At 36.1% G+C, this 27,219-nt stretch overlaps 1 protein-coding gene across 1 annotated transcript; it reads left to right on the top strand.

Annotated features, from left to right (window-relative positions):
• The first annotated feature begins 431 nt into the window (after window positions 1-431).
• On the top strand, window positions 432-25,426 carry LPA2 (low psii accumulation2). Its single transcript, XM_089830775.1, has 2 exons — window positions 432-1,282; window positions 25,167-25,426. Exons 1-2 carry the CDS (start codon window positions 715-717, stop codon window positions 25,304-25,306), a joined length of 708 nt encoding a protein of 235 aa, XP_089686901.1. The 5' UTR covers window positions 432-714; the 3' UTR covers window positions 25,307-25,426.
• Window positions 25,427-27,219: the final 1,793 nt, after the last annotated feature.

Genomic DNA, 27,219 nt, shown 5'->3' with positions numbered 1-27,219 from the left:
ATGAAGGGGATTTTTTTTATTTAGTTTATTTTTTCAAAACTGCCCCTTATTATATTATGTGTTTTCGTGGCTACATAGCCACTATGACATAGCCATTGCCTCCTTATATAAAACTCCATTTAAGTCAAAATTTAGTATTGATATATTATTGCATATGTGGAATAATAATATGAGTCAAAAAAACTTATAATATTAAAGAATTTAATCCAATCGGAAAACTTGGCGAAAAAACATACCTTGGGACTGCTATTAAAGGAAAGGCAAGATTATTAGTGGCACAATTGAGGATGAATGTGCACCATACAACAACATCCAATCTCTCTATGATGTCATCTTGAAGGCAACAACATGCATAGCTTATTTGAAAGGGACAAGATAAAACACACTGCTAATTTTTTTAGTTAAGATCCATATCAAAATATTAGAAATGGAAAAAAATTAGAAAATTATGTAGTAAGATTTGTTCTTCGGTCCCTTAGACTGCTTTGAAAGCATTCATTCATCAATCAGGATGTTCCTCTCAAATGAATTGTCCGTCCCCATTTCTCGATTCGGTGTGCCTTTGGGGACAGTTTTAGCGGGAGCAAAGGCTAATATATCAATTGGATAGGCTTGGATTGTAGGAACAGCAAAAGACCGAAGCCAGGAAGTTAAAGATTTAAAACTATGGCCAAAGTAAGTTAGAATCTGGAACCTGCGCTTCAAGCCTGAGCAATGTCTTCAATTGGCTTTTCAGTCCTCAAGGTTACTGCAATGCCCACTACGTATCTCAGTGTTTCTATTCAACCTCACCCGTCTGAAGGGGTTCTGTGCTCTACAGATGCTACTAATTCTAATACCAGATTACATCAAAGGCTTGTAAGAATATCCAAATCTAGTGGCTTCACGCCCTGTTCAATTAGAGTGATACCAAATTCATATGAATTCTCTAGGAAATGGAGAATCATGGCAAGCAATGAAGTCTTGGGAGAAGAGGAGAAGAAGAAGACCGTCTCTGTGGAGGAAAAAACCCAAAAGAAGTCTATGTTCAAAGGTGGTAAGGGATTTGGGTCACCTAAATCAAAATCCCCAGCCTCAGTGAAAAAGAAAGGTAGTGATGGGGTTAAGGAAAATAACGAGAGAACGAGCAGCAGCCCCGTAATTCGTAGAACTCCTCTAGAAAAGCCATTTTCAGTTCCCCAGGGAGATCCAAAAATTGAACAGAATGAGGGTGCTTTTCTTATTACTTGGGCTGCCCTTGGAATCCTGATTCTTGTGGAGGGAGTTGTTTTGGCCGCATCAGGTTAAGTTTATTCGACTTTATTATCAGCTATCTGATACGTTGACAGCTGTATTTTACATTTTTGTCTAGTGTAAACGGTAGAGACAGAAGAAAATGCAAAAACCTAAAAGTTAGAGACTACATTGCGGAATTCTTTTAAATTTGTCAGTAGAAAGTAGGTTCAGGAACATTTCAATGTAGTCGTCTTTACTGAACTAGTTTTCTCCAATAATAAATAGTTGGAAAGACATAATTAAGAAGAGAGCTACTATTCTGATCTGCATAGTTAGGTCTCCGCTTTGGTCCGGGTTGGTCCGGGGGAGGGAAACGTTTTAGCGTGGTATGCAAGGGCGAGACCGCTGGGGTTCTGCCATTGCCAGAGCTTGGACGATTAACGTTGTGATCAGGTATAATTCCTGGATAATTTGGATTGGCTGCCTCTGGCCCTTTCTGAGAATTTTTTCACATCCAAGACTGCACTATAGCATGCTACCTGTCAATCGTAAGTAAGTTTTGGAGCTCCCAGTCTCATGAACTTTAAATCAAAATCAAATCAAGGACCATATATATAAACTACAGCATTATGGGGCTGCACCCTTGAATTACTTTCAAAAGAGTATTACATTCACAGAGAGTTCATCAGTATCGTAGCTCCCAGCTATAAGGAGCTCAAATCTATCCACCTATCCCGACACTACTGAAATTATTCAAAGACTATATACTGTTGAAAAGTGTTTTGAAGCTGTGTGAGAGATCGTGTTTCTCTGTGATGTCTCATTGGCAGCTGCTTTATCATGTCTGCTCAGCTAGAGATGTTGCGTGGCTTTCCATTCAATGGTCTAGCTGTTCTCTTGTGAACCGTTTCTCTCATATATTATTCTCGATGTGTACACCTTCACTGCTGGGGAAGGACGACTTGGCGTCGTGATATGTTTGTCTGAGGTGACTTATGATTTTGAGCGATTTGTTACATCCATTCTATGATGGTTCATGTATTGCTCACTGTGTGTTGCATTTGATGTTTTATGAGGTGTTGTTGGTTAGTTTTATTGCCAGATCATGTGGATGCCGTCGTGATTAGTAATTGTGAATTTTATGATAGTGCTCGTTAACAATAGGCAAATTATCAGATCTGTTGCCTTCCAAACCATAAATGATAAGATCTTATCATAACCCCCGAGTGCACTACATATTCAGTACATCACAAAATTCATTTTCTATTGAAGCAAGAATGGCCTTGCATATATAGGAATCAACACCTCTTAATGGACCTCTAGTCGGCCTTGTAGTTTTGGTGCCAAGAATAGGATCAGACCTATTAATTACAAGTCACAATCATGTAGGTCTTGCCCAATATAATAATTGCAAGTTACATGAATCACCCAAATAGGGCTAAACCCAATTATGGATTGAAATGACAAAGTTCACTAGCAACATGGCTAAGGCTGACATGCCAATTAGCCATTAGGTGTACTAGGTTGGCCCTAGAAGGGATCCAACCTAGCTACATATCATCACTCCCTCTTAGCTAGGGAGGATTCCTTCAATATCCTAGTTACATAGTGACAACTATCATGGCTACTTCCATGAATGGAAATACAAGCGCTGATCACAGAAATTTGATGATGTTCATCATGGCTACTCCCAGAGGGTGAATATGCTACATTATGGCATTTCTATTTCTTCTATGACATCCACCATGTCTACTTGTAAAGGGTGGAATGAGGTCTTTCACCTCAGATTTCTCCTAGAGAAGAATGCATCTCTACCATGCATACTTGCAGAGGGTGGATCCACCATACCTACTCGTAGAGGGTGGAGCGGGGGCTTTGACCTCAGACTTCTCCTAGAGAAGAACACATCTTCACTATGCCTACTTGCATGATAGCCCAAGATATTCAAGCACTGAATTCTCATTCTCATAAGAAGGGTGAAAAAGGAAACTTCAAAAGGAAGAGATATAGACTCAAATGACAAATGCTCATCCAAGAGGAGGGACATGTCTAAAGTACAATGTTATAGATGTGATGGTTATGGTCACTATGTGATGAGTTGTCTAGACAGGCCTAAACCTCAAGCCTCTATTGCTGAAGTTAGTAGGGCAAGCTCAAAAAACGAGTCAGAAAGACTTGTATTCTATTCAGCCCTATCAAGTCATGTGTCAACCAGCCTTAACACTTGGGTAATTGATAGTGGGGCATCTCGTCATGTCACAGGATTCAGATAACACCTAGTTAGCTTGGTGGAAATTCAGATGATGAAGTCACCATTGGATATGAATCTAACTATCCTGTGAAAGTGATCAAAACTTGTACTATATACTTAAAATCAGACATTTCTCTTCAATTAATAGGTCTATTATTTGTACTTGGAATCAAATGAAACTTGGTCTCCATATCAGCCCTTGAAGTCAAAGGATATCAAATTACTTTCATGGATGGTAAAGTTCTAGCATGGCCCAAGAATTCAAATATCAAGAAAGCTCACATGATAGGAGTTCAACATGGATGTTTATATAAAATTTGCACTTCTCCTTCTCAAGCCTTAATTCATGAATCTTCAAATACATATGAGATTTGGCATAGAAGACTAGGTCATCTTATTTTTCGTGCTCTACCTTCAATAGAGAAAATGGTGATATGTTTACCTAAACTTAAACAAGAACATAAAAGAACTTGCATAGGATGTGCCTTGGGAAAGAACAGTAAGACACCTTACACAACAATGAAAGTAGATCTAAACATGTATTGGAACTTATCCACTCACACTTCTGTGGACCTATGACAGTAACCTCTTTCAAAGGATTCTTGAACTATGTTATTTTTGTAGATGATTAATCTAGGAAAACTTGGATATATTTTTTTGGAATGTAAAGAGTTTGATAAAGTCCTTATGAAGTTTAAGGAATTCAAAGCTCTAGTAGAAAATATGTCTGGGAAAAGATTCAAAACTTTAAGATTAGATAATGAAGGAGAATATACCTTTGATAACTTCAAACGCTGTTGAGATTAAGGTGGAGTTGAGTGTTCCCTATAATCCTAAACGAAATGGGGTGGCAGAAAGGAAAGCCATGATACATGACTAAAACTTTCATAACTCCTTTTAGGCTGAAGCCTCTAGTACTGTTGTCTATATTCAAAACAGATGTCTTCACTCCCTTTTGGATAACAAAACCCTTAAAGAAGCATTTACAAGGATAAAACCTAATATAGGCCACTTGAGAATCTTTGGTTGTGCTGTTTACGCTAATGTGAACTGGAAAAGACCTCTATGGGCAAGGATAATGATTCAAGAAGCTGAAAGTTCCGTAGCATCTAAAGGAACCTTCAAGGAAAGCCAAAGATCTCATGGATACTCCAATTATGTTTCTTTAATGAGTGAAATCATCAAGTTGGAACTTTCTAGTCTTGATGAAGCCTTCAAACACTAGGTTTGGAAAGATGCTATGATAGAAGAATATCAACACTATTGATAGATAATTGGATCCATGATGTACTTAGTCAACAATAGACCAGACATTTGCTATGCAATAAATGCACTTAGTCAGTTCACGTGTGAACCAAGACAGTTACATCTAGTTGCAGCAAAACGCATTCTCAGATACTTGCATGCCACAATCAGATATGGTCTAAAATATAATAATTGAGATCTAAATTTACATGGATATACTGATTCAAATTGGGCTGGAAGTGTAGTTGATTGAAAAAGCACATTAGGGTGTTGTTTCAGCTTAGGATCAACTATGATCTCTTAGTCTAGTAAAAAGCAATCTTTAGTTGCACAAAGTTCCACAAAAGCCGAGTACATTGCAGCATCTATGGGAGCTCGAGAATCTGTATGGCTAAAGAAACTTCTTGTAGGATTGTTTGGACAATCCTTGAAACCTACCATCATTCATTGTGCCAGCTAGAGTTTTATTAAACTTTTAGTGAATCCTGTGTTCCATGACAGATCAAAGTATATAGAAATTCCCTACCATTAAGTTAGAGTCATGGGGGAGAGATGTTATCCAATTGAGATATGTTAGTACAAGTGAACAATCGTTAGACATTCTCACCAAGCCTCTCTCGAAGACAAAGGTTGAATACTTTTGAGGTAAGCTTGGTGTGGTAGAAAATGTAACCTTATCTGAGATTTGAGTCTCAGCAATGTTAATTTATGGTACTAATATATTCTAAATTTTTTTAATGTGTAAAATCTTCTAGTGTCATGTGTGTGACTTCATGACTACATGGGCCCCTGTAAACATCATTGAGCGGTGGCGATCTTCAATGATGAACACTTGTAATTCTGGTTGTTATTATACGGTGACGACTTTACAATAGTTATCCTCACCATCATGATGGAATCCGTGAACATGTCATGATAGTTTATATCTCTTAAGTAATATCAAATTGATATGGTAGATATCACAAGACTTGATATATTTGGATAAGCCATGCTGATTGATATTATGTGACTTTATATGTGTGGGTATGCCATGAACTGATTTCCTTATGGTAGATATCATGCGACTTGATGCTTGTGCACATACCATAGTGGTGGATATTACATTGTGAGTTATGGTGAATATCACATGGCTTGATATTTGTGGACATGCCATCACTCCTGATATCAAAGTGAGGTGGTATCTTTCTCTCTCACAATAAATGGATCTATTGTGTTCACAGCTTGGATAGAAATACTCCTCCCTAGCTAAGAGGGAGTGTTAGAGATTTGTAGCTTCAGTCGGATTACTCTAACCGATATAATCAAATTCATAAGCAGTCTATTGGCTTTGAACATTTGATCTCTATTCTTTAACTTATTCTGATTTGATTGCCTGCTATGATTATGGTTATCATAGTTAATCTCTGTGATATAGATGATTAATAATCAGTGAATTAATAATCACCGATTATGTATATGTATTTGATAATAGTCATATTATTAAATACATATACATGATCGGTTATATTGAAATAATTAATAATTATTTTTTTTTGATAGGTAATCGGCCAAAGCCTAGATTATTTATTATTATTGTTAGATTAATAATTGATAAGTAGGAGATAATTTCCACAGCAAGTCAATATTAGAATAATCTTTAATGCTCACTATTGTAGTTTACTGTAAATATTAGAATGTTTCTAATATTTAGTTGTAGTGTAGAATAGAATGTTTCTATTCTATTCTATCGTCCTTTTGTATATATTGATCGTTTCGATCTCTGATTAATAAAACAAGTATTCTGCCATTTACGTTTGTAACATGGTATCAGAGAGAGGTTAAATTTTCTTTGAAAATAATAATTTCTTATTGAAATTATCTGAACCTGGTTTTCGAAATTATTTCTTCCTAAATAATTTTGCTTCGTTATACCTAGTTCAAGCTAGGGTTTGGATGACTGTAAATCACGTTTTTCTATGGTAAAATCGCGGCTCTGGAAAATTTGAAAATCGCTGGTTTTTTAAAAATCACGTTTCTTGTTCCTTGGTGATCTGCGTCTCAGTTACAAACGGCGGATCTTTGGTCTATGCTTGCTACTGACATCAATCAAGACAAATATCTTCTGGTTGCAAAGACGTCAATCCACCATTTATTTATGCAAGTTCGCGATTTATTGGAGGTCCGACGTTCGCAGGTTTATGGTCGTGTTTTTTGCCCATTCGTGTGACCTTCAGGCGTTGGTGTTCTGATTTTCGATGTTCGTATGACCTCCTCCATCCTGCTGTGACCTCCTTCCAGCACTGGTCGACTGTAAAACCACCATTTTTTTGCTAAATCGACCTTCAAAGCCAACGACTAGGGTTTTGCCCGAAACCTTACTTTGTGGGTCTAGACAAATTTTTCTGTTTGCAGATTCTTTGTGGGTTTTTCGAGATCTTTAATGGGTCTTCATCAGATTTTTGTGGGTGTCTCGATTTTTGTGCCAGTGGATCCGAATTCCGACAGCGTATTATTTCTGGGTTTTTCAAGCTCTCGTCCGTATACTTATCCATTTTTTTTGGGTCATTCATTTTCTCACCTCGAAATTTGTGCCATTTGACCATCTGTATCAACAACATCAGAAGTCAAACTCAATTCAACAGCAAGCCAATGCTGCCCAGCACTCAGAGCAGAAAGAATCTCTCTATCATGCCTTTATGGCCAGCATACCTACAAATCATGCGAAATCTTCTGCCTGGTACATCGATTCTGGTGCCTCTCGACATTTCACTCATAGGCGTGATTGGTTTGTTGAATTCACTCCCTATTCTGATTCAGTCATCTTTGGAGGCGGCGAAGAATACAATATTGTCGGAAAAGGGAATGTTCAGATTCAGTCTGGAGGAAGAAAACTCATGTTTCTCAATGTATGTTATGTTCCTGGCATGAAACATAATCTTTTGTCTGTTAGTCAGATTATGAAGCACTCTCCTCAGTTGGATGTTGTCTTCAGTGGAAATAAGTGTTCAATTATTGATCGTGCTTCTCGCACTATCCTTGCTATCGGTCTTGAGGATCATGGTATTTATAGACTTATAGATTCAGGAGATTCTCTTGAGCATGCCTTCATCGCCGAATCATCCGCTTGCAGCAGCCTCTGGCATCAGCGATATGGTCATCTGAACATGCAATATCTAGCACAACTTGCTCGGGATAATTTAGTCCATGGCCTACCTAACATCCAGACCCAGAACCATCGCGTTTGCGGAGCTTGCCAAGCAGGGAAGCAACATAGGACACCATTTACGAATGGCGAATCATGGCGGGCATCTAGAGTGCTACAGTTGGTCCACGCTGATGTATGTGGTCCTATGAATACTCCTCCTATTTTCGGGAACAGGTACTTCTTACTCTTTGTGGATGATTTTAGTCGCAAAATGTGGGTATATTTTCTTAAGCAAAAATCAGATGTTTTTCCTGTATTTCAGCAATTTAAAGCTCTAGTAGAAAAAGAGTCTGGTTCCTCCATCCGTACTCTTAGGACCGATAATGGGGGGGAATTTTGTTCATCTGCTTTCTCTGTCTTCTGTACTACTCACGGCATTAGACGTCAGCTCACCACACCTCACACTCCTCAACAAAACGGTGTTGTAGAGCGTCGTAACCATACCATCACAGAAATGGCTAGGGCTATGTTAGAACATAGAAATGTTCCCAGAAAATATTGGGCAGAAGCAGTATCCACAGCGGTCTATCTTCTTAACCGGTCACCCACTCTTGCCGTTAATCATAAAACCCCTGAGGAAGCCTTGTTTGGTCGCAAACCTAAGATCAACCATTTGAAAGTTTTTGGCTCTCTGGCATATGTATGGATTCCTGATGTCAAACGCACTAAGTTGGATTCCAAAAGCCAAAAACTTATGTTTACAGGATATAGTTACACACATAAGGCCTATCGGTTGATTGATGTAAATACTGATCGTTTAATCTTCAGTCGTGATGTTGTGTTTGATGAGGAACTTGGACCATTTCCGCTCTCTGACTCTCCACTGCATTCTGAGATTCAGTCTTCGGCAATCTCTGACTTGGGTTCTTCTATTTTACATGAGTCATCTGATGCTACTGATACACCACCTCAGCCACCTCCTGATAATACAGCTATCCCGACAGCATTTGATATTGGCTCCTCGACTCTTCGGCCAAAATGGTGGGCTAAAACGATTAGTGATCTTCGTCCTGATGAACTCATTGAGGGTAGAACCTCTAGAAATAAGAGCATTCAGCACAACACAGTTAATATAGCTCTTATGGCAAACATCCATAGTATCCCTGAGCCCCAGACATATGCAGAGGCCAAAGGAATTCCAGAATGGGAACATGCAATGGATGCTGAGCTTCAAAGTCTTAAGAAGAACCACACCTGGGTTCTTTCAGATCTTCCTCTTGGGAAGAAAACCATTAGCTGTAAATGGGTCTATAAGGTCAAGTACCATGCAGATGGTACCTTGGACAAATACAAAGCCAGACTTGTTGCTCGAGGATTCACCCAACGTGAAGGCATTGACTATGAGGAGACATTTGCTCCAACAACTAAGATGAGTACTATTCGTATTCTTCTTGCCATTGCAGCTCAGTATGGTTGGAAAGTTCATCAGATGGATGTGAAGAGTGCTTTTCTCAATGGTGAATTATAGGAAGAAGTCTACATGACACGGCCCCCAGGTTTTAAGGTTGCCGGTTCAGAACCAAAAGTATGTAGACTCAAGAAGGCCATCTATGGTCTTAAACAGGCTCCTAGGGCTTGGTACATAAAGATTGATCAGTACTTGGTTACTTAGGGATTTCAGCGTAGCCCGTCAGATAGTAATTTGTATATTAAACACCCTGGTAATGAAATTCTTTTTCTTGTTGTCTACGTGGATGATCTGATCATTACTGGGAGTTCAGAACATTTGATTTCAGATATCAAACAGGATCTATGCAGAACTTTTGACATGACCGATCTTGGATTGCTTCATTATTGTTTAGGTATTGAGGTTTGGCAGACTGACAACAGTATTTTTTTGTCTCAGTCCAAGTATGCCAGAAGTTTGCTTGACAAGTTTCGAATGCAGGATTGCAAACCTGGCTCCACTCCTATGGAGACTGGTCTGAAATTGTCCGCACAATCTGATTCTCCTCCTGTAGATGAAACACTCTTCAGGCAACTAGTAGGTAGTCTCATCTATCTTACTACTACTAGACCTGATCTCAGTTTTGCAGTCAGCTACATCTCCCGGTTCATGACAAACCCCAAGACTGATCATTGGATTGCAGCAAAACGTGTATTACGCTATGTACAGTGTACTTCAGATTATGGTCTTTGTTATACAAGGAGTACTACTCCTCAGCTCCGTGGATTTGCCGATTCTGATTGGGCCGGCTTAGTTGATGACAATAAATCTACTTCTGGTTATGTGTTCAGTATCGGATCTGCAGCAGTTACCTGGACCAGTAAGAAGCAACAGGCACATGCCCTCTCCTCTACAGAAGTAGAATATAGAGGAGCTGTCAAGGCAGCTTGTGAAGCAGTTTGGCTCCGTCAGATGCTTGCAGATATGCATATTTCTCAAGCGGGTCCAACTTCTTTGTTTTCAGACAATCAGGCAGTACTCAAACTCGCCAAAAACCCAGTGTTTCATGAACGAACCAAGCACATAGAGCTTCATTGCCATTATATTCGACAATTAGTAGAAGATGGAACTATTCAGTTACTCTATGTTCCTACCTCAGAGCAACCAACAGATATTTTCACAAAACCCCTTGGTCCTGACAAGTTTGTTAAATTTAGGGGATCTATTGGTGTAGTAAATAGATTGAGCATTATGGGGGGGTATTAGAATAATCTTTAATGCTCACTATTGTAGTTTACTGTAAATATTAGAATGTTTCTAATATTTAGTTGTAGTGTAGAATAGAATGTTTCTATTCTATTCTATTGTCCTTTTGTATATATTGATCGTTTCGATCTCTGATTAATAAAGCAAGTATTCTGCCATTTATGTTTGTAACAGTCAAATTATGATATTGCTATCAGGATTTAACTGTGTGATTTTGAGTCAAACTCATTGACCCAAGTTTCATGAGTAGTGATTCAAGTTTCAACATGAATCCATCTCTCATGAGAATAAATGGAACACTTAGCATTCATTGGATCTAGGTGATGCTCACAGGGGTGAAGCACCAGGACTTCCTGGGAGGTCACCTATCCCAGTACTACTCTAGCCTGAGCACGCTTAACTACAGAGTTTCCTCCATGGTTAAACCCAAAGATTAATAATTATTATGTGTTAATTTCGAGTAGATTTGAACCCAAGACCTCCTCCATGAAAGGCTCACAATTTACCGAGGCGTTGTAGGCTCTTGCCTATAATTAATAATCATATTATTCTTAAGTAGATCGATAATTTATATTGATATATTATGATGTGTATTGTAGCAGATATAATCGATCATGATTGACGTGTTGATGATATTGCTGAGTAAGGGTAATAGAACAGTTGTTAATGGTAACAAATGATAACTTGATAAATGACATGTTTTACATTAAGACATGTCTCCATGCAAAACCACAAGGTTTCATGTAGAGCCATGTCTCTACATAAGACATGGCTCCACATTACCTTATTTATTTGAAGCCATTCTAATACTTAGCAATGTATCGACATCATTTAAGTGCAGAGCAAAACAAGTATACAGCCATTCAATTAATTCTATCTCTGCAACATGAAAGTCACAGCAGATCAATATTGATTCATAGCAGATTGATATTGATAAACTTATCTTGATGAGATTATTGTGGATTGAAAACAGCAACCATTGAAGATCATCGAACTGTATGAGGTTTGATCATTGGTAATATATAAATCTGGTCAAAATTTAACATTGAAGAAAAGAAAGAGGAGCAATGGTGAGAAGAGGAGAACAATAGTGGAAAAAAAGGTAATAGAGCATCAAATCTAGGTCATTTGACGTAAGTTACCATCTATCATTCATGTGCATATTTTTGGATTTTATTGAAATTTCCAGACACTGAAGGAAGATTTCTTGTTCTTTTTTTGTACTTCCGATCGTATTTTTAATATTTAACAAAAACAAAACAAAACAATGAGCAGCATTGTGTGATATCCCCTTCTAAATATTAAATTATAATAAAATTAAATATCGAATAAATAATTGATAAAAATTAAATCAATAATCATGATTAATAAATATTAACAATTATGCCATTGCTATGTTTATTCATTAATAGTAAATATCTAAATAATATTTTATTACTTTTTTATAATAAATATTATAGAGAAACAATAATTAATGACTACTAATCACACTGGTTATTAAAATCAGAAGGATGCGACTTTAAGAATAGGCATATCTCAATAATTACAACCTTTCATTCACGATAAAGGATATATAAGGCAGTTCCATCATTCAACTGGGATCATGGGAACAGGCTGAATAAGCATCGAAGAACATTGTAGAGAGCAAAGCGTAAGATTGGGCAATACCACAGATATGATAACAAGGAACATAAATAAATGCAACACTGCAGAACTGTATATCAAATATAACGGTATCTCAAGGGGATATCATTGAATAAGAAAATAAATTAATTAGTATTTGGTCTGCAAACTGTATATTACATACAGTTTGAACTCTTGCACAGCCAGCATCATCAGGGAAGATAGAAAACATTCAGATCATGAGACAGATTTTTGCATCTCAGTGACTAGTATGAACAATATGGCCTGTCTTCTTAGTTAAACATAATAAATTTTTTAAGGAGGAATAGCAGAACATTATCTTTAATTAAAGACACATGCTCAAACTAGTTATTATTTCTAAGTTTAGATCTGAATTTCAATAAGGGAGAGGCTTCTGTAACTCCAGCCAATTGGTCATTCTTGAGACAGGGTAGGATTAGCGACCCCAAGTGCCTTGTGGACAAATCCAAGAAAGGCTTAAGAGCTTGGATCTATAAGAAAACCCCTGAGGGAAACCATTGAGTTTGGTGTCTAAGCAACCTATTGCATCTTGGCATTCTCGTTGACTGTAATAATAACTTGGTTAGCATGGTCTCTCAATTCACATATAACTTATTTACTAATTCACCTATGGTTGTTACCTTTATGGTATGAATTAAGTATATTAAGCATAGGTTTATTTATGAATAACTAGTTGAACTTACTTGGGGGCATTACACATTGAGAGTTGTGAGAGTGAAATTTTCAAAGAACTAAAGGTCATAGAATTATGCTTATTGTTGTGGGTTCTTTTGGATGTGGGAATGTAGCAAGGATTACAAGTTCACCCATTTGAATGACCTTTTGAATTCAAAATGTCTGCAAAAGATGTATTTAATCCTAATAAATATTTCTTACAATTTACAGCATTCATAAACAAAGTGTGGTTATATCATTTGTGCAAGAAAGGCTATAGAACCAACTATATAAGAGTTTATTCTCATCTTTTGTGCAGAAGTGAACTAGACATTCAAAGATTGTGAGAAAAAAGTATAACTGAGTAGACTAAGATAATTAGGTTGCACATGGCAGGGGAGGCAAGAAAGAAGGGATTTCCAATGGTTAGCATAAATTCTAGTGCATCAATGCCTAATGAAATTAGAGAGGGTTTTACTTCAACTAAGGGAAAATAACTGCTAGTGTTACAGGTTTGTTTAATGGGCAACATGAGAGTTTACCAACTCTTTCATTGACAATTTTTTAATGCCTGTCCTATTCCATTTCATGTAGAACATTTTCCCTGTTTCAAAATAATAGTTCAAAGATGTAATAGTTGGTATTGCATTTTCGCCACTTGGAGAACATAAGCTATGTGTCATCCTCTTTGGTAGAGAATATTTTAAGGTGAGCGTGTTCTTGGAAAAAAATTGCCACTTATACAAGGGATAGTTGCCCATCATCATGGATAGGCGGACCATTATCAAACATTGACCACTGATCAATATCGTTTTGACATGTTCAAATAGCTCTTATTTTCTTAGAAGTTTTAATTCTTTAGGAAAGAGAAAGGATGTGGACATTCAATTTTAGATTTTGAAGGATTCTATAGAGTAAGTTGGAGCTTCTGATGCTACCCAAGTGGTGATTGATTCAACTTGAAGCTGGCTTGATGGTGGTGGTTGTTTAAAAATCAACTTTGTTGTTTTCATGCATTGAAGGACATTGAGAAGATAAGTTGGGTAATAGTAGTGGTAGAAGTTAGAGATATATAGATGTTCATTTGCAACCATCGCACTTCACTTGCTTTGTTTGGAACTTTTTCAAGGAAGTAATTCTTCAAGATTGTGGATATTAAATATGCTAGCTACATTTCTCAGGGTAGGATGGTTGAGGTGCAAGAGTCTTTACAATTAATGATGGTTAATTCAAAGTGGGGTAGATGGCTAGAGGCAAGCACACATGAAGAAAGAACTATAAAACAAAAGATCCTTTATGAATGATTAGTGGCCCAAAGTAAGGTAAGAAATTATTTGTTTTATTTTTATTTTAAAAAAATTAAATTTATTAGTGTCTCATAAATTATTAGTTTTCTTTGTATAGCATTAGCTCTTTGTTTTGTGTGTTAATTTTGTTAATCTTTTTTGAAATTAAAATTTTTGTAACTTGTTTGCACTTGTAGATATGTTTGCTCCTTCGATCTTGTTGTGAAAGTCGTTAGATATATTGATACAAATTCTTTTGGTCTGGTCTTAGAGATACGTGTAAAACATTTGATAGTGTACTTGGTTAGATGTAGCAAACCATTCATAATTGGGATCCTACCTTGGGATTTTATGAACATATTAGGTCGACTGCTATGTAATGGCGGTACTTATGAATACCCCACTTCATATGGCATCCTATGCTCAAAGTCCTTGAATGGTTTGTAACGAGGCTTGGAAGAGCACCTCCATCTCATGATGGAAAGTCGAAATAACTCATTAAGGCTTTTCAAACTTTTTTTTATTGATGAGGAGTCTTATATACTTCACATAGTGGTAAATTTTTGTCAATTTTTGTAGTTGAACCTTCAACAAACTAGAGGCATGGATGGTGGGAGCTACATTAGCTCTAGCCAACCCTATTGTATTGAGGATGTAGCATGGAAAGGATGCACTCTGTTTGAGGATACCAGCCACTCCCCTCCTTGCATAGGTTGCTAGTTCTTTGCTACAAAGAGGGATTTTGGTCCACATATAGCTTTGTGTACTTATTCAAGAGGAACAATCTTACCTCTATAGGATTCAACAAGTTGGTATGGTGTTGTTTGGCTATAAGATTAATAAACCCTTGTATATATCTAGACTCCAACCTCGTTGGGAAAGGGTCATAGTCAAATTTAGAAACATAGGTTAATTAGGGGTCTGCCAAATCCGAGTTGAGTCTGAGTTTGTGAACTATGCCTGATACATTAACATTTCCTCAAATATGCCTCCATTGTAGGAAACCAATTTTCAAATGGACCGAGTTCATCTTTTATGGAACTACTTTATTAGTCACCCAACTCTCGTGCATATAAATGTTCGTGCTTTATATTTACATTTGTAGCTGGTGTTTTTGCCGTTAGTTTGACTAATTATTTATAGATCTTGGATTGTTAAGGCACCTGATTGTTTTTTCTAAATCTTTTAATCCTTATAACCTTCAATCACTATTTCATTGTTTATTCCTTGAACTAGTTTGTTTCTTGGGAGTGTTTAACAAATATACCATCATTATATTCATCATTATTTTGTATGTGAATTGGAAGATTTCAGATGGCTTTCTTTGATGAAATGATCTTCCCCCTACTTTCAAATTTTCAATTTCTTATCCTGTATTCTTCTAAATGTTTGGTTTCAGCTTGACTTCCTTGTGTTTTCAGCCTTGAGGACAATGAAGATTACTTGCACATATTTGGTTTATTATCTTTTAACTACAATATTCTTGATAAGTAGGAGATACATTTGTCACAAGAAGCCAAATTGTGATATTACTATCAAGATTCAACTGTGTAGTTTTTCATTCAAATTCATTGACCCATGTTTCGTTAGTAGTGGTTCAAAAAAACCTATCTCTTTTACAAATGAATGGAACATTTAGCACTCATTGCATCTAGGTGATACACGCAGGGGTGAAGCATTGGGCCTTCTTGAGAGGTTGCCCATCCCAATATTGCTCCAACTCAGGAGTGCTTAACCGTGAAGTTTCCTCCGAGGTTAAGACCACTTAGCTTGCTATTGCTTCTATATTCCTACTATGTCTAAAGTCCAAAAGCTACCTAGTACATTCTTTTAAATTGATAAATAATATTAATAACAATAATAAAATTAGAATAAATAAATAAATAATAAATATAATATGATAAATTAACTAAATTTAATGAAAGCGCAAGAGATATAATGAAGAGTTGTAACTCTCTCAAAATAAGATAGGGAGGAGAGTTCATTTGAAAGGGATGGGGAGGATGGAACAAGAGGAGAGCCTAGGAGTTAAATAAGAAGAATTAATGGAAGAAGAAAGGAATTTGAAGAAAACAAGGAAGTGACTCTTTCAAAAGGCAGCAATGACGAAGGGTTGTGACTCTTTTAGAGGGTTGTGATTATGAAGCTTTATGACACTAGCCTAAAGGTATACATGATGAAGTGGCATAACATCTCTCTCATATGGGAAGATATAAAAGCGGACTAGGATTCATTTGAAATCACAGCCAAACAAGGATAAAGGAAATAAAAAAGAAATATGTGTTTGTTTTGTAATCAAAATTTGAGGAATTAGTACATGTCTGATTTAAATAAAAAGCACAGATTTGATTGTGAACGGTTGTGTCCCTTTAAATGGGCAAAAATAATAAAGAGTTGCACTCCTTCAAGGGTGCTAATGGTGAACGATTGTGTCTCTTGCCAAAGTGCATTTATGATGAAAAGGTGTGACTATTCCCTCAAATTGAGAAATATAAAGGGAAGAAAGTTCATTTGTAAAAGAGGACAAAGGGGATTTAATAAGAACTGAAATACATAGAAGATTCAAATACCCACATTATGATCTTGGAATATATGCATAAGACTGGAATCCAGATCTATATGACAATCATGCTTGATTTCACTTATATGCATTTACATTTGTAATATATGAAAGACCTTTATAATTAGACCTAGTCCTTAGTCTTCTGCTAATACCTTCATAACGATAGGGGTTTTGTGTAGGGAGAGGAAGAGTAAATCCACACAAAGTAAGTGAATCCCAAGATGGGATATGGAAGAGGTACTGAAGGCTTGAGAGAGCCTACTTGTAGATTGGTTTCCAAGTGCCTTAAAACAGTAATTCCACCATCCTCTATTAGGGTTAGGCAAGTCTAATATATATTTTGTAGCATTTATATCTGTTAATAATGGTGAAATCAAAATTATATCAGTTATATTTTATTTAAAATACATTAGATAGTAGTATACTCATAGACTATCTTTAATTACTTGCTATAGCCCCTTAAGAGGGATAGGTTGGAGTTGTGTAGTGAGAATCAGAGTAAATCCTCACATGGTGGGTGAATCCTAAGATAGGATATGAGTGGGATCCTAAAGCTCTGAGGGAGTCTACTTGTAGATTGGTGTCAAGTGTCCTATGACAAGTAAATGTCTATCCTCCAGCAGAGAAGTAAGGAATTGGGGCTTTATGTAACATACTATTTTTCTCCATCTTAACTAACAACTAACATTATATTGAACACAATTACTTTTCATATTCAGGAGTATGAGAAGATAGTTATAATAGACAAGTGGTGTAATCATATGAAGAGGATTAACGGTTATAATAAATTAAAAGAATTGTCTTACTAAATTTGAAAAGAACATGTAATTTATAGCTGTCATTAAAACTAATCATTACTTAATGGAAAGAAGGATCATTTTCTACTAAGTTCAACTGATCAATACTATTTAAAATTGAAAAAGATATTTTCATCATTTACATGATAATATCATAATTAATTGAACTTGATTAGTACAAAAAGAAGAATTATACCCGATAATCGTGAAGACTTAAGAGTGCAGATCTTGACTTTGTCTTGTGCAAGTCCTAGCACTTGGTGGAGAGGAGAAGCACTGTCAGAGGCTTAACCTCCCAACTACGGACCCTAAGTATCCCCACACAATCTCAACTGAGAGAAGCCCTCCTTGGAAGGGCTTAGGCATGGGATGCTACTTGTCCTGCCATCCTGGTGTTAGTGTCAGCTATATAGTCGGTTAGGCCATGGAGTCCTTCCCATCAGCCCATCTATCTGTCTGCAGGCTACCTTGACCTATAGTGATCATAGCAACAAGTATCACCACTAACCTACCTTGGCCAAGGAAGTGCATGTGCACTTTGTACTTGATCACCCACTGCTCGACTTGAGCAACAAGACTTATACCTATTGATCACTATGAGGTAACTCAGTTTAATATGTTTGCTCATGTTCATTTATTGTTTAGTTTGTTACTGATTCCACCTCTTGTCTTGCTGGAATTTCCCACTATTGAATTGTTATCAGCCCAGACCTTTCATCTTGACCTTGCTGGTCATCCTTGATGAAACACAATGTGGCTGTCCATAAATCTTGGATAATTTCTGTTTATCACAGTCAAGATTTCTCTGCCCAACCTGGGCCTACAGTAGATATTAAAGAAAAGATCTCATGGCATTTCAAAACAATACCGTAACTCATTGTGATGGTGCATCTTCTTATCTCATAGGCATATTGTTTACACCCTTGTATAAGAAGGCATAGATTTTGATTTTTCTTTCTCCAATTATTTTAAGTTCTTAAATGAAGACAAGATATTGTACATCAGGTAAATCAATCTTTGAAAAATCAGACCAATGGCATGTACATAGAGCAATCATAGCAGACAACATGTATCATATATAAGCAAGTACTCAAACACGGATCCTAATCCATCTAGCATTATTAATATCATTCATGTAACATGCTTGATTCTCAGAGCTTTCAAAACATAACAAATGGGAAAGATAAAGTGCAGAAGGATGCATGACCCGACTCGCAATAATGGAGGTATGTCAACCTTGATTGTGAATAGCAAAACTTGGCGCCGCAGTTGTAGAAAACCCAATCCTCTACTGTTGCTATGACTGCTGGTTATGAAAAGGGAAAAGTAAGAGTCTGGAATGGCGTGCTGTTGCAATTAGAGATAAATCACAGGTAGGGAAGATTATCGCAGAACAAGAAATGGCTTACTGATTTCTTAAGCATGCTCGGTTTACAAGTCATAATCTCCCAAAAGGAGTTATGTGCAAGATGACTTGAAGGTGGCGATCATAAGTTACATTCTTCATTGAAATTTCAAAAGCCACAAATAAAAGGCCGATGGAAATAATATTAAAACATTGACATAATATGGAAATAATAATTTTACTCCTTATGTTTTACTATAATGATGCTTATTGTATTTACATACATTTGTACGTGTGACATACACATATACATATATACATGTAATATTCCAAATATTCGTATTTTTGTGTTTACGTTGTATTTTAAGTATACGTATACATATATATATGTCATATATGAATACACGCATAAAGGGAACAATTATTCTTAGTTCGATTCATGCTCAAGTGGTTACTTTTATTGTTTTATTAAATGTGTTGACCTGGTTAGCTCATAGTGGTCACTTGGTATACCCTTGCTTGCCAAGTTCATTTCCTTGGTCATGGCAGTTAGGACTCATACCTGTTAGCTCGATGGCAGGTTGATGTCCTTGTACCCAATTCCCTCTTTGGCAATGTGTCCCTTCTTCGTCGCGTTCCTACTAAAATGAAATTTACCATGGTAATAACATATTTCCAATCATTTAATCAAAATGAAATAGTCATTTTAGCATAACATCATAGCAACCAATATTTCTAATTCTCATGAATCATAACGAATAACCAACATTTCAACTTCACATGAAACCATAACGAATTAACTTATTTAACCAATCAACTCAACTTCGCATGAAGTCTCAACAGGTATATAGAACATTTTATAATTAAACGAAATAGGGGATGTAACACTAATGTTAACTCCCAAATGCATTATGATTTATTCATTGTTTCTTAATTCAATCTGATTTAAATACATAGTGATGTATGCTAATCATTGGGAAAGTGATATCTGAGCTTTGATCTTACCATCTTGTAGGGTAAAGATGAATCAATGAATCATCCCAGTTAATAAAAAGGAATCTAACAATGTGTGTCTTGTATGAATACTTTATCTTCATACATTCATGTGCATACTTCGTATTTTCAAGTGCATGTTCCATGTGTGCTTCTACTTTGGTTGATCTAGAATAAGAGAATAACTAGAGTGAACCCAAAGATACAAATTAATTTGCAATTGTTGGTCAATTCCAAATCAATTTTGATGCCATTACAAAATTGGTCGTAATCCTTGTCTCTAGAAGATGAGAGAAAACTTATCTAAAAATTGTAAACCTTGCGAAAGAGTTGCGTAGTAGAAGCTACTCACGTCGAATGATTTGTATAAAAATTGGCATTGCCCGAGGATAAGCAATTTTGGGAAGGGCAGATTGTAGTGCCCTCTTTTTGAAATAGGATTTAATAATAAATAATAATTAAATGAAATAAAATAAGATATAATATATTATAAAGTAACTAAATTCAATGAAAGGCCAAGAGATATGTAATGAAGAGTTGTGACTCCCTCAAAACAAGATATAAGAGGGAGGAGAGTTCACTTGAAAGGGATTCTAGGAGTTAAGTGGAGGAAGAAAGGAATTAAAGTAAATAAGCTAAGTTACCGGTTCGGGTTCAATTCCAAGTTCGAGAACCGGTTCTCAAGTTCATCAAAATTTGGAAAAGGGTTTGGGTTCGTTAGGACAAAACTTGTAAAAGATATATATATATATATATATATATATATATGTATGTATGTATGTATGTATGTATGTATGTATGTATGTATGTATGTATGAAGCATGAATTAAAATTAGATTGTATGCATGTATGTATGTATGTATGTATGTATGTATGAAGCATGAATTAAAATTAGATTGTAGCATAGTAGCATAAACACATTTAAACAACAAAAACACCATAAACTTGTAATCATAGTGTTCATAACTTCATACCATCATCTAGTTTAACATCAAAGATTCAAAACATTAAAAATAATCATAGCATCAAGTTCAAGTATCATTGTTTCATGTTCATTGTTCAACTAATGGAATAAAAATCTATTAATAATATGTATATGTATGAAGCATGAGTTAAAATTAGATTGTAGCATAGTAGCATAAACACATTTAAACAACAAAAACACCATAAACTTGTAATCATAGTGTTCATAACTTCATACCATCATATAGTTTAACATCAAAGATTCAAAACATTAAAAATAATCATAGCATCAAGTTCAAGTGTCATTGTTTCATGTTCATTGTTCAACTAATGGAATAAAAATCTATTAATATCCTAAGTTCTTCAATCTTCATCTTCTTCTTCATATTCATCTTCATTTTCATCTTCATCTTCATCTTCTTGTCCGGCATTAGTTGACTCAGCAATAGAGCTAAGGCCAATGGAATCAGTAGCAACAGCAATGGTATTGGCATCACATTCTTCAAAAAATGACAATGACAATGACAATGAGAGGCCACTAAAAATGGCAATGAGAGGTCACCAAAAGCATTTCATAACAATCTTTTAGGGTTGTGGATGCCAAAAACTTATTAAATCTTGCAAAAAAAACACTTTATTGCTGTCAGTAGGGCCCAGAAAGAACATTATTCAAACTTGGTTTGATTTGTTTGGCATGGTTCGCCCAGGTACATACTTGGTTCAAACCAGATCGAACCAACAGACAAATTTGGAACCCTGCCCGAATCGAACTGCGAACCTGACGCGAACTTTGAACCAGTTTGAACTTCTCCAAGTCCGGGGGGTCCAAGGACGAAGCATGGTAACTTAGTAAATCTTTCAAAATAATGAAGGGTTGAGTTTAGGAAGAGACATGATGTGAGCAAATCCTAAGATGGGATATGGACTGGGTCTTGAAGCTTTGAGGGAGCCTACTTGAAGATTGGAAGTCTTACATTCTTTACTCATTTTTCCCTAATCTATCTATAGTTCAGGTGTGTGAATTTGAAGCCAAATCTCCTATATCAATTTAATCATGATTCTTTTACTTGAATAAATATATAATATAGTCCATGCAAACGTTTTTCTATTGTAAACTTAGCCTAATGCAGTAGTATCCTAAGGGCACAGCAACCTGATTTAGTTTTCTCAGTTTGCAGTGGCTATCTTTTTTTGGGCAATGATAAAGAATGTTGACAACTGGTGGCTGGTAACAGTTCATTTGTGCTTCTTGGATTTAGCATTTATTTTGTTTAGAGCTGCATGTTTTGTTAAGACTTTAGTAACATTTGTCGGAAACTTTGAGTGGATTCAGTTTCACTATAGTATTGGTTACTAATAGTTATAATCCTTCAGTATGTTGTTTATGTATCAGACTTCTATCATCTTAATATATAGTGTTTGTCTATCAAAATAATGGTAAATGAATGGCCAAATCCTTGGTTGAAATGGTCATTTCATGTGTTATCAAGGGCAAGATGGTGGAACACTTCAAACTTAATACAGAAGCGCTTTAGGTAGATACCTAACTATTTTAACCAATCTTGCCAAGATCTGTAGCATTCAAGAATCATTACACTGGGAAAAAAATATCAATCCTTTCTCATCTTTGGGTACCAAAAAAGTACTACAAATTGGTCACAAAGGGGGTTAGCACTGACAAAGGGTGTGCACCTTTGTCACTCTAGTTAAGGCTGTTTTTGTGAACGGCAGTAGTGTTAATCCTAAAATAACTCTGATAAACATAATGGTCTGAACTGCTGATCCTACGGATGTAGCAATGCATTAATATCCTTTGTATGGATTGTACCTATTAAATACCTTATGATATTTACCTAATGAGCATCCCTCTTAGAGCATTTGTTATTGTTCTAATTGTCTTATTTAGTGTTAGTACATTTACTAACTAAATCTGTTTAGATGAGACGCTGATCTGGGCTAACTTATCCTTTGGTTTGTAGGGCCGACCTAGGAAGAGTTATGTCCTTTCTTAGGGCATGACTCTTGGGTGCCCTATATATATGAGATAGGGATGTGGATAAAGGACACACAAGAACAAGAAGTCTGTTCCTTTAGCATTCTCTGCTTTATTTGAATTTGTAGCAGAACATAATATATATTATTGCAGAATTATTATCTCAGTAAGAAGGACTAATATGTCATCCTTAACTGATCAAGTTCATCTCCAGCACTAGAGAGGTTTTATATCAGTTTGTTTTTAGTAGAATTTGCAGAAACTTTACAAGTAGTGTACAAGGAAACCCCTATCACCAGGTAGCTATTGGTTCTATTTGATATACCTAAGTTGCTGTATTCGCTCCAGAAACCTCAAATTTGACATTTGATTCTCTCAAATTTGAAGTTGGTTCGAAGTCTTGTCAAATTCTCTTTTTCCTGCAAAATTCCCTACCGAATCGATACTTCAAACCCTGGTCAACTTTGGGGGAATTTAGAACGAATTTAGTAACTGTCAGTGGAGCCAAATGATAAGTAGGAAAAGTAAGTTGGATGTCTGTAATGCATAGCTAAATGGCGGCATATCTTTTGGCCTGTCCATGCTGTTGTATTTGATGCTGCTTTTTGTTAGAGCAGCTCATACTCACCTGTACGAACATCATAGATGTCTTCTTTGGGGAGTGGCAGTGCATGGGATAGCCAACGTAAAATGGAATGGAATGCAAGATAGATCCATGGTTTTGGCAGCACGATGTGCTGTCATTAGCTTCTAGTTGATCTTTTTACCTCTACAGGTTAGTGCGTTTGTAGTTGATGGTGAGGATCTGCTCTACATCCTCTGCCTGACTTCAGAGGTAAATTTTTGCCTTAGTAGATCAAGACACTCAATCTCTCTAAGTAGACAATCTTGTAGAAGGATCCGGGGTTATCTCTTTGCTTTTGGATGTAGATGACCAATAAAGAAGCACATTGTTGCGGAGTTATTTTTGTGTGTGGCATCCTTTGCTGCTAATACTAATAGCTCATGCTGGGAGTCACTTATTTCCCAGGTCAAAAATATTATCCTAATAAGTTGAAGATTATTCTATTGACAGTGGCTTTACAAGGTGAACGGGAACCTTTGCTGGCATCATGACCTCACTAAAATGTATAATCCTTATGTGAGACAGATAATTACCACCAAGTCTAAAAGCTAATACAGTTCAAATTTTACATCAATTTGATACTTTCTAGTTTCCTCTTGAGGCTTTCATTGGATGTAGTTTTTGGTAGGTACAGATTTTCTGGCCAGTGAACTGGGCTATACTCTGGGGAATGCCTCTATTGAGCAGCTAAGTTAATATATGTGGTGGTGTATTTTGCTAAGTTGCTTTAATATTAGCATAGTGGAGTAAGAACTTATTTGCCGTGGCATATTTTTACATATATATTAAAAAAACACTTTTATGGACGAACCCAAAACTAACCCGAACTCAGCCCCAAAAAACTTCGAGCGAATTTCAAACCCGAATGTTGAACCCGCATCCAAATCAGAATCCGAAGTGGCAACTTAGTGATATACACATAATCCTGTATCATTCTCACCATCTCATACTTACAAATGTTTTAGCTATTTTCTTAGAATCTTCAAGGTCAAGTTCTCATGCCTAGCTTGCCTTATATTCCATGTAAATGTACATACTGTATGCCATACATGTTGGTCCTAATGAGAATGTTTTAAGACTTGAACTGGAAAGTTGGAGCAATAAGTACTCACTTAATTTGAGATTTGTTTCCCCTTGAGATGTCTCTAAAAGGTAATTGGCCAGGCTTACAAATGCATGATAAATATAGTAGTATGTATACCTTACTAAATGCCACATTAAAGGATGCAAAACATACCTATGAAACAATGTCTGACATTTCATTTTGATATTTTCTTGTGAAATATCAAACTAACATATCAGCTCTCGTCTTGTTTCAAAGGTACTTCACTTTCACCTTCAGTGTTTCCTATAATTAATTTAGATAAACTTCAACAGTACAACTATCAAGATTTCCTCTCTTATTATTACTTATGCTAACTATCCTTATCACACATGCTTTGCTCTGCTTGCAGCCAGTTTTGTGAACCTTGCGTTCAAGAACGTTTGCTTTTTTATGAAGCACAATTTATGGTCTTTTCATTGTCTCAAAAATGTTTGTGCTTGTTTCTTATACCTGATCCATGCTGGGCAAAGTTAACAATCAACTTGAATAATACATTCACTATGATAAATCTGCCATTGACCTAGCTTTTTGTTGTGCTTTAGTCAGTTATTACATTGTTGCTCTCTTCTAGCATGTGGTCAGTTGCATGTATAATTGTACTGATAGCAATTATGAAGATATTTTTGCAGGATTCTTGCCTGAAGAATGGGATAACTTTTTGGTTAAGTACCTGTATCCTTCCTTCACTCCAACTGTTGCACTGTTCTTTGCTGGTGCCGCAACATATGGGTTATATAAATATTTGGGTGGGGGATCGCAGAAAAGCTGATTTGTAACATTTATGTAATAGAAAGATTATTGAGTGTTTTTCTCCTGTGGTGTATATTATAACACAGAATTATGTAAAAAAAACATCTTAGGAAATGAGCAAAATGTTATATTGGGCCAATTTTGCTTTCCTTTCATAATCGAAAAATTCCTCTAAACACTTCCATGTGTGTTTGAATTACGAAAGTGTATTTAATCATCATAAATATTGCTTCTTTGTACAGGTTTTAGAAAATGAAGAGTATGTGATTACAGTAAAGCTTACTTTGTTCTTTTGATTTATCCAGCAGAAGTAGACAAGGCCATCAAAAACATTTATTGTTATTTATATATTCCAAGGAAGGTAAAAACATATAACTATTCCTTATAAAGACCTAGATTCATGCACGGAGAAAAAGTAATACAACTGGAATCCACGGGTGTAGAAGCATTTACATTTGTTTTAATTCCATACAAGGTGCATGGATACACTTAAACGTAAAGTAATTTGTCTGCATGGGAGTAGGGATTAATGTGTCTATTGGAGGGAGTCACTGGTATTAGTAGGAAATGGAACCTATCAATCACATACTGAGAGATGAGTGTTATAGGGTACATTTCTCAGTCAAATATACAATCTTCAAATGCTCATTCCATGAGTGAGGTTTGTCATAATGAACTGATTTTATACTTGTGGGCTTGTCAAAATGACATGGCTACATTCTTAACGACAACATATCTGAAGGGCAATCTCCTTGGATAACTCAACTCTTTTTGCTTACCAGTAAATGGATAGCAGAAATAAGTTGTTGGATTCCAGTGTCTGATGGCACCTGTGCACAAAAGGATAAAGCAGTGTTTGAGTCAATCATATGCTGCAGGTTTGGATATACCCAATACGGTTTTTTTTGATGTGCTTTCACACAAGCGTTTCTCAAGATTGGTTTATATTAATCATGACATAGACCTCTAGCAGCATATAGAAACATATTGCACATCAATGAGTACCAGTTAAGCATTTTATCATTCACAATAAATGTTGCAAAATCAAACATAGTTTTGAGCATAAAATCCTGATCATCTGATGCCACTTACATCGAATGAATTGGGACCTTCAATGCTCAATCTTCTACAATCTGGCTTAGAGAAAAGTATGTTTTGATGAAGTAATCTTCAAACACCTTTAAACCAGAGGCCCCTTCACCAAAAATGAAACCTTGACAGGCTTTGTATCCGAGCCTTTGATTCTATGTCTTGGGACAATGATGGACCTGTATACACCCTATATAAGTTATGTATTTTTCTGAAAGCATCAAAATTATAACTTTATTGGCTGCCTTGTGCAGACCAAACACATCTGAGATGAATCCTTTGGTGAAGCAGATCATTTAATTCCCATTTCCTCCCAAATCCCTCCTCATTCTGGCATGATATCTTCTTGCTACTCCTTTGACAATAGCTAGAACACAAGTATTTTTGGAGAGGAAATTGTGCCAAATTGTTCTTTGTTTCATTACAAAGTACATAATCACAAATAGACATCTTGTCAAAAATGACACCATAACATACTCAATCTCCAATTGTAATGCTGCAACTCTAATGTTTGCATTCTTCTTACTACCTGCATAAGTCAATGACAAACATGGCACCTTACGAATATGCTTGCATATATAACATGTTACAAATTAATTATTTCATTGGTAATATTCTGTATCTGCACTCAGTCCTGCAACTACAAATTCACTTTGTCATGAATATGCAATCTTCAATCTGTGTCAGTTGATGATAAAATATTCTAACTTATCATCTCACAAATACAACTGTCACAAAATCTTGCAATCAGATTTGATCAATCATTAATATATTGTAAATACAAAGCTATCTCAAATCACTTCTACAACAACAGCTGACAATTAATTATTCCAAACCTCACCT

The sequence above is a fragment of the Cupressus sempervirens genome, chromosome 5 (assembly GCF_028749045.1).
Source record: "Cupressus sempervirens isolate cs-2001-9-10 chromosome 5, ASM2874904v1, whole genome shotgun sequence".
In the NCBI taxonomy this organism is placed as follows: Eukaryota; Viridiplantae; Streptophyta; class Pinopsida; order Cupressales; family Cupressaceae; genus Cupressus; species Cupressus sempervirens.
The sequence above is the reverse complement of the archived record's forward strand: the minus strand, read 5'-3'. Positions and strand labels throughout refer to the sequence as shown.